The sequence below is a fragment of the Merops nubicus genome, unplaced genomic scaffold (assembly GCF_000691845.1).
Source record: "Merops nubicus isolate BGI_N331 unplaced genomic scaffold, ASM69184v1 scaffold17821, whole genome shotgun sequence".
Classification (NCBI taxonomy): Eukaryota; Metazoa; Chordata; class Aves; order Coraciiformes; family Meropidae; genus Merops; species Merops nubicus.
In genome coordinates, this window is record NW_008589173.1 from 28,171 (window position 1) to 37,011 (window position 8,841).

An 8,841-nucleotide genomic window follows, 5' to 3' on the forward strand; every position below is an offset into this window, starting at 1 on the left:
CCCTAGTTCTACTGTAGGCACCTTCAGGTACTCTTAAGGCCACCAGAAGGTCTCCCCAGAGCCTTCTCTTCTCCAGGCTGACCAACCCCAGCCAGGTCTCTCGATCTGGCCTTGTAGGAGAGGTGCTTCAGCCTCTGCTTGTTTTTGTGGCCTTCCTCTGGCACTGCTCCAACAGGTTCATTTCCCTCCTGTGTTGAGGGCTCCAGAGCTGGACCTAGCCCTCCAGGTGAGATCTCCCCAGGGCAGAGCAGAGGGGCAGGATCCCCTCTCTCCACCTGCTGCCCACCCTTCTTTTGATGTGGCCCAGACCTCAATTGGTCCCATGAGACTCGAGTGCACAGTGTTGGCGCGCATTTGTGCCACACTCCTGTGGAGTCACCTTTTCCTTGATATGAAGGATCAATTTTTGGCCTTTTTGCTGCAAACTCACTCTTCTGTATCTCTAGATCTGATTTCTCTCTTCCTGTCTTGCCTGTCCCCGTCAGGAGCGGCACATGGTCATGCATAAACGGACCCACACTGGAGAAAAGCCTTATGCCTGTAGCCATTGTGATAAAACCTTCCGCCAGAAGCAGCTCCTGGATATGCACTTCAAGCGATACCACGACCCCAACTTTGTCCCTGCTGCCTTCGTCTGTTCCAAGTGTGGCAAAACGTTCACTCGCCGAGTAAGGGGATCCACGGGTTTGGATTTGGGTTGGGGGAGTTTGAGGTGGAATGAGGCTTTTTAGGCAAGGGTCGAGGAGCATGTTTACCCGAAAGAAAAGGCAGGTGAGGTTCAGGCCACAAACGTGATATTTCAAACATCTTTCTGAGAGGAAGAGAGACAGGGAAGACCTGGTGTAATCAGAATTGGCACTTGCAGATAGGAGCATTAATGCTATAAGCAGTGTGAAAATGCAACTTTATTCATAAAGTTAATGAAATGTACTCATTGCCCTTAAGTAGTCTTCGTTTAAAAAAAAAAAGTGATGTAAGTTACTAGAAATACGTTTGAAAACGCAGAGCCAGAATAATCTGATCTTGAATTCATGCATGTTGTATATTTTTTTGTTTTGTTTTTCTCTTTTCCACCGAGTAGAACACAATGGCCAGACATGCTGATAACTGCTCTGGCCCAGAAGGTGGGGAAGGAGAGAATGGAGGAGAGACAAAGAAGGGCAAACGGGGCCGAAAGAGGAAGATGCGGTCTAAGAAAGAAGATTCTTCTGATAGTGGTAAGAAAAAACATGGTACCTGCAGAGGATTACAGGCCTGTGACTCCCTATGCATTAGTTTGCCCCTTCTGCAGATTTCTTCTGGCAGTTAGAGGTTTTTACCTACTCTTCCATGTGTGAAGTTCTCTGGTCATGTTTTCAGGGGCCCAAAAGAAACTCCATGTTTCTTTGGTGCACTGCTCTGAAATGGTGCATGCTCCTGGGTGGTGTGTGGCATGTCTGGACAACTCCACTGCTGACTAGCTTGGTTCCTTCTGTGGGGAAGAGCTGACAGCATCCGAGAGAATGGTGGAGATAGTGCTGGCCATCTGGGCTGTTGAAAGGGCCTGCTGAGACAGCTAAAGGATCGAGGAGCTGCTGGTGTCTTCACTTCATGGTGGGCTTGCATCTATGCTGGTATTGAGAAGGTGGCTTCTGAGGGGCTTTGCATTCCTGGATGATGTGCCAGAAGATGGGCCAGGAGCAATTTGTCATTGGGTGGCTGCTGTCTGGAAGCTTCTTCAGAACATGGAGATACTAGATAATGATCACCTTCACCGTGGTGTTATTTGTGACGGGAAAACTCAGTCACAGCCCTCCTGGTAGGGGGAAAACTTAGTCATGTCTTCAGCAGATTCTCAAGACCAACCTGCTGAAAGATAATTCTGCAAAAGCAGTGTTGCTGATGAGTCTGATCTGGAGTGCTTTATGGAATTAGCCACGGGGTGGAGGTTGGGAGAACCAGGGATCTTTCTGGCTAGAGGACATGTATTTGAAATTCTTTGCTGGCAAATGGGTCTTGTAGGGTGAATATGGTCAAGTGTCTTGTGCAAACCTGGCCTGCAAAAGCTCTAGAAGTAAGTGCTTACATAGATATTTGAAAAAATGTGCTTTATTCAACAGATTTTAACATGTGTAACTAGTTGTTTATTTAAATTAGGAAAAGGTCTTTGAGGCAGAGTAAATTAACTGCCTTGATGGCAGGTAGCTAGAAGTGTGGAATTCTGAAGTCTCTGGTTTTTAATACCTGATTTGTAGGCTGCCTGGGGGATTAGAATCCTAGAACCATAGAATGGTTTGAGCTGGAAGGGACCTTAATGATCATCTAGTGCCAACCCCTGTGCTATAGGCAGGGACACCTCCCACTAGAGCAGGTTGTTCAGAGCCCCGTCCAACCTGGCCCTGAAACAGCTCCAGGGATGGAGCATCCACAACTTCCCTGGGCAACCTGGGCCAGTGTCACGGTGAAGAACTTTTTCTTCATTTCTAACCTAAATTTTCCTTCCAGTCTGAACCCATCATCCCTCATCACTACAAGCCCTTGTAAAAGGTGTGCCACCCAGCTTTCTTGTAGGCCCCCTTCAAAGACTGAAGGGCCTTGTAAAATAGACTTCATTGGACTTGCTCTGCCTCTGAACAGAGGTTCTGGTGAAGATCCTCTTGGTCACTGGTTGGGAAACTGTATATTGATGGCCCAGGAAAGCATGGGGAGTGGGCTGCAGACCTGCCCCCATCCATAACGCTGCAGAACTCCCCACTTGGGTGGTTCTGCCATATTCAGCTTGAGATTTTGAGGTCTTGGACATAAGTCCTGGTGTCCTAGAGCTGCTACCCTGGTTTTCTGCCTGCTTAACAGAGGAGGACTGACACATGGCACTGCTGTTTCTTGAGGGCTGGGTGACCTCTTGGATCCATCTGGAGTTCTGGTGTTTGAGATGCTCTAGTGCCTGCTACCACTGTTTACATGTAACTGGCCCCTTTTGTCCTCCTGCCTCTCTTATTTTTGCCACACTTATTCCTCTCCAAATCACCTCAGCCCATCCCCTAAGCATCCTATAAGTAGTCCCATGGGATCCAAAACTGCCTTTCCCCTCCATCCCATTGTGTCCCATGCCTAGCCAGCAAATTCCTCCACACCTCAAGGGTGGTCTGCAGGAGTTGCTCCTGCTAACTCATTGTGGTGGGTTTCACACCTGGACAGTGGGGCTGATGGCTTCTCATGGAGCAGCTCAGAAGTGCTTGATTTGTGTTCCCACCTTCCATTGTGCACATCTGTGCTACTCTGGGTTGGGCTGGTGGGACTTTTATGGGCTGATGGCTCCTCTGATGGGCCTGGAAGTAGCCCAGCAGTGTATTATTTGGTGTGAGCTCCTTTGTGGATGTTCGGAGGACCTTTTATCACATAATTAGGTTATGGGTTTTTTGCTCTCTGAAGGACAACTTGTTCTCTCTAATGTGATGGTACCAGCAGAACAGTCTGCGCCACTAGTTTCTCTGGGAAGCCCTTGCTTGTCTTTCTCATCAGAGTTGACTCCCTTTGGATGAGGGTTTGATGGCGGTTCTCTGTCCGTGGCTGTGTTTAGTTCTTTAAACTGAACCTTACCTGATGCAATGTTTCTTACAGAGGAAAATGCTGAACCAGATTTAGATGATAATGAAGAGGAGGAGGAGACAGCAATAGAAATTGAGGCTGAACCAGAAGTTAAGCAAGAGGCTCCTGCACCACCTCCCAGTAAGAAACGAAGAGGAAGACCACCAGGCAAAGCTGCCACCCAACCAAAACAATCCCAGTGTAAGTCTCCAGTCGAAGCTTACGTTGCACTGCTTGCTTGAGCTGCTTTTTCTGTGGACTTAGTGGGGTTTGTAGGACACCTGCTTGCTCAGGTGGGCTTGTTTAAAGTGTGTAGGACTGCACTTGGCTAAGATCTTGACTTTTGTGTGAAATTTGTTGCAAGGGCTTCATGCCCATGAGGGGGCATGTGAATGCCTTGGGCCTGTAGTTGGGAGTGTAGTGTCAGTGCAGATGTTGCTTCAGCTCTGCAGTTTTCTCCATCCCTAAGAGCAGGCATCAGGAACTGGGCCAAGTCTAAGTGGATAAATTCCAGGAAGAAGGCAGGAAGGGCAGACTCATTCCTTCAATGGGTAGTGGTGTCCCCAGCGGCTTGTCTGTCCTCTCACTGCTTCATGTGTGACCTGTGTCTGTCTGGAATTGCAGCCTGGGGAAACATTTCGTGCTGAACCTATCATTAGCATCACTGGATTCCCCTGAACCGGACATTTGTTGCTACAGTTTTGTTCTGGATTATTCACCAAAATCCACAGTTTGAGTGATGTCTTGATATCAGGTGTACTGGGACTGGTTTGGTGGAGCACGTCTTCCTACAAGAGCAAGGAAATAGAAACTTGAGACTTGGACAGATGAGGCAGGTTAAAATGCTCCGCAACAGTGTGGGAATGTGAGCTGTGGGCACCACCTTCCCTTCCCATGGGAGAGTCCCAAGTGTCTACAACTCCCTGAAAGGAGGTGGTAGAGGGGTGGGTGCCAGTCTCCTCTCCCAAGGAACAAGTGAGAGGCCAAGAGGAAACAGCCTCAGGTTGCACCAGTGGAGGTTTAGGTTGGACATGAGGAAAAATTTCTTCCCCACAGTGGTTGTCCAGGGCTGTGCTAGGCTGCCCAGGGCAGTGGTGGAGTCCCCATCCCTGGAGGGGTTTCCAAGCTGTGGAGATGTGGTGCTGTGGGACACAGTTTAGCAGGGGGCTTAGTAGAGTTAAGTTGATGGTTGGACTCGATCTTGGAGGTCTTCTCCAACCTAAACAGTTACATGATGGTATCTACTGAGAAGCTATCTGCTTGCAGGCCAGCTCTGGAACCAGTAACAGACCTGTCATATCCCTCCTCCTGCTTTGTCTTCTGCCTTTTAGCTGCAGCAATCATTCAGGTTGAAGACCAGAACACTGGTGAAATCGAAAGTATCATAGTGGAAGTAAAGAAAGAGCCCGATGCGGAAACAGTAGAGGAAGAGGAGGAGGAAGCTCAGCCTGCTGTAGTGGAAGCTCCCAACGGAGACCTCACTCCTGAGATGATTCTCAGCATGATGGACCGGTGATGGAGGAAGACCATGCTGGCTGACTGAACTGGCCTGGGCTGTGTTTAAGCGGCTCAAATATATATTTTTTTTTTTCTTTTACCTATTTTTGGTTGTTTTGTTTTTTTTTTTCTTGGCTTTGGGAAATGCATCATTTTAGACCGTTTTAGCAAACGTACCGGGACATAAAACTTCCAAATGATGTTAGAATGTGATTTAACTAGAACTTGCTGTTTTATGTTAGCATTACAGGATCATGGAACATTAGGAGATATTTCAGGAGTCCTTGAGGGTCTCCTGTGAGACGCTTGATTTAGTTTTGCTCTGAGCTGCGCTGTGGAGCGTCAAGTTTTAACCTACAGAGGCAGAAGCCTTGACCAGAGAACGTGGTGAACCACTCCGGACTTGCCCTTCCCAGAGCCCTCCAGCCTCTTCCTCTCACTAGTGTTTTTAACTGTAAATGCAGACTTGGGAGGGTCCTAGACTTTTACAATGGTTTTTTGTTTCTTTTCTTGGCTTTTCCACCACTGACTAGCTCCGGTTCTCCAAGTCAGCTGCACACGGTAGTTTTTTGGCATGCTCCAACTGGTTTCTGTCCTTAATATGCTTTGCATTCTGCAAAGCATTTCTGTAATGGTCAAGCTTGTAAATAACTTTTTTTTTACATTTTAATCTTTTTCCATTAATTAAGAGGTATGCAAAAACACAGATTATATAAACCCCAGGGTTTTAATTCCTTTGGAACTAAGTGACAAAAGAAGCGGTAGAGTTTAAATGTTGGAAGAGCTGTTGGTGATGAATCACGTAGAGAGAAAAGAGACCTGCCCAGACTGTTGCTTGCAGAAAAGAGAGAAACCCACCTGTGAAACCTGGTTTTGAAAGCACACACAAAACCAGCATTCAGAACGACGTGTAATTAACCTTCCTCTCGAGTTAAAATTTCACGACTACCATTTTCTTTGCTCTATCTTGTAGTTGTATTTTGTGTTTATGGATCCTATGTTTAAGGCAGAAGTGGTGATTTCTAACGTGGGTCACCACAGCCCTCGACCTGGGCCAGGAAATTTGAGCAGGTCAGTAATTGGACCGTTTTGGATCTCTGATTACAGAACAAAGGAATAATGTGAAATACAAACATGCCTGTATATGAACTGTCACATGTTAAAATATGTAAGCTTTTTATAGAGCCTCAGTCTTGCTGATTTCAAACAAATTTTTCTTCTATGTATCGCTTTTAAGAGAGCTATCAGTTTAGCTATCAGACTCTAGGTTGATGCATTTTTGTACTTAGCTGTACTGTGTGATATTTTTCATTATTTTAGGAAGCCAACGTGGGGTGGGGGGGAAAAAAATACTGTTATAAAATATGTAATGGGGTTTGAAAGCTGGGAAGGAGAATATACTGCTGTACAGCTAATAAATAATAATGGATTAACGTGGGTGCTCGGAGGCTGCTTTCTTTTTGGGGGTGTTAGCAGGGTGGCCCAGCAGCCATTTCTGGGAGTCGCACTGCTCCTAGAAGGGTGGAGGGAAGACCTCAGCGGCCCCGGTTTCCTCCTGGCAGCTCTGTGGTGTAGCAGGTCTGAGCAGCAACTCCACCTGGGGCTGCCTGGAGTAGGGATGGATGATGGGCTGGGCTGGATGCTTGCCCATGTGGGCAGCTACGATTTGAAGTAACTCTGGAGGAGGAGTTGCTACTTTGGTTGGCTTTGGCTGTGAGTTGAAGTGATTGTTGCTGATGGGTTCAGAAGAAGGAATGATCTTCCCATTTGATTCTGGGAAGCAGGGCAGATGTTGAGGTGGGGGTTCCATGGTACATCTTTTCTCAGCTGCTGGTGGAAGTGGCTCAGAGTGAGCAGCCGGGTAGCTGCACGTGGTGTTGGTTCAGGTGGTACCTCCTTTACTGCTGGCATCAGAACACGAGTTGCTGCAAGTGGCACAACCCTACTGACTTTAAAAGGAAACCTTAAAAAGCCCAAGAGTTGTGAGACTTCATCTGCACTGGCTGTTTGGTGACTCTTTTATCTTGGGTCCTGAGAGATGGTTCTTAAACCTACTGAGAAAAGCTGGTGGGAGTCTGGAGAAGAGGAGGCTGAGGGGCGACCACCTTGCTCTTGACAACTCTGTGAAAGGAGGTTGGGGTTGGAGGTTGGGGTTGGGGGGCGGGGGGGTTAGTCTCTTTACCCAAGTAATGAGCAATTAATTCTGAGTAATGAGCAAATAAGTTCAAGAGGCAATGGGCTGAAGTTGCACCAGGGGAGGTTTCAGTTGGATATGAGGAAGAATTTCTTTCCTCGCAGAGCAGTGGGGCATTGGCCCAGGCTGTCCAGGAAGGTGCTGGAATCACCAACCCTGGGGGGGGGTTAAAAAAACATGTGAATGTGGCACCTGGGGACATGGTTTAGTGGTTATGGTAGTGTTGGGTTGATGGTTGGACTTGATGACCTCAGAGGTCTTTACAAACCTTAATGATCCTATGATTCCAAGTGGTTTTTCAGCTGGCAAGGACCTTGTGTACTTGCAAGCCCAAAGATGCTTCAGAGAGGGGCAGTGCTTTGAAGATGTGACTTTGCATAAGCCTAGAGCTAGGGAGGCTTTGCAGTGAGCTGGGAAGCTGAAGGTGTCCTTAGGATCTCTAAGTAGTCCCACCATCATCTTTTAAACCTTCTGGCATGACTCCGCACTGGCAAGTGGAGTGTGAAAGGTGTTGCAGTGCCTCTGTTTTAGCTGGTAGCCCATGGTAGTGCTCCAAGAAGGTGTCACACATGCTTGAGCATAGGCCTCCCTTGGTCTGTATCAGCACTGCCACAAGATCTCTATGTGCAACAGCTTGTGCTGTCATACCCAGGTCTTGCAGAACCCTGAGGCCTGTGTGCCCAGCTTTCCTGGAGTTCAGAGGAGCTGGAGGACATGGCTGCTGTGAACAGCTTGGTAAGCTGAAAGGAAGAGAGCCCAAAGGCTGTATTTGTCCAAGAACTGCAAGTGTGGCTGCTCCCCAGTAGTCTTTGAACTGCTTGTGGTGCATTGTATTAGCCCTGGAGAAAAGGGCCTGGGAGAGCTGGTGGACAAGTACATGATGAACCAGCCATGTGCCCTCATGTCCAGGACGGCCAATGGTCTCCTGGGTGCATGAAGAGTGTAGCCAACAGGCTGAGGGAGGTTGTCTCCCCCCTCCACTCTGCCCTAGTGAGGCCACCTCTGGAGTTCTGGGTCCCATGCTGGGCTCCCCAGTTCCAGAGAGAAGGAGCTGCTGGAGAGAGGCCAGTGGAGGCTGCAAAGCTGAAGAATGAACTTCCTGTGAAGGTGACAGAGCCCTGGACTGGGCTGTCCAGAGAGGCTGTGGAGTCTCCATCCTGGGTGACCTGCTGGAGCAGGGGGGGTTGAACAGAATGATCTCCAGAGGTCCCTTCCAACACCCACCACTCTGGGATTCCTTGGCAACCTCTGCCACAGCAGGCCTGGACAGATGAGGCTGATCTCCAGACAGGACCACTGGTGGCTGCTGTGGTGTTGATCTGAGGAAACAATCTCTAAGCAGTATTTTCTTGCGGACTGCTCTCTGAACTTCCAGAGGCCCAAGCAGGGCCGGGAGCAGTCCCCTGTGGCCAGCCTCCTTTTTCCCCTCAGCCTGGTGTGTTCCTTCACGGTCTGTTCAGCCGACCTGGTTTCTTTGTGCTTGCTCAGCCACTAGTCCTGTTCTGCAGCCTGGACTTGATCTGATTTGAGCTGGGGCTCCTGCCTTGTGCAGGTATCTCTGCTCGTGTTCCTCTCTTGCAGGC

At 48.5% G+C, this 8,841-nt stretch overlaps 1 protein-coding gene across 2 annotated transcripts in view; it reads left to right on the forward strand.

The window, feature by feature from the left end:
• Positions 1–6,496, forward strand: part of CTCF (CCCTC-binding factor (zinc finger protein)) — a 13,916-nt gene extending 7,420 nt beyond the window's left edge. The window contains exons 7-10 of one of the 2 annotated variants that reach the window (XM_008949508.1): positions 486–668; positions 1,082–1,217; positions 3,601–3,768; positions 4,899–6,496. In XM_008949508.1, the coding sequence (XP_008947756.1) occupies positions 486–668; positions 1,082–1,217; positions 3,601–3,768; positions 4,899–5,083 (672 nt within the window). In that variant the 3' untranslated portion in view covers positions 5,084–6,496. The remainder of the gene's footprint in view (positions 1–485; positions 669–1,081; positions 1,218–3,600; positions 3,769–4,898) is intronic. The other variant, XM_008949509.1, reaches the window with a different exon arrangement.
• Positions 6,497–8,841: the final 2,345 nt, after the last annotated feature.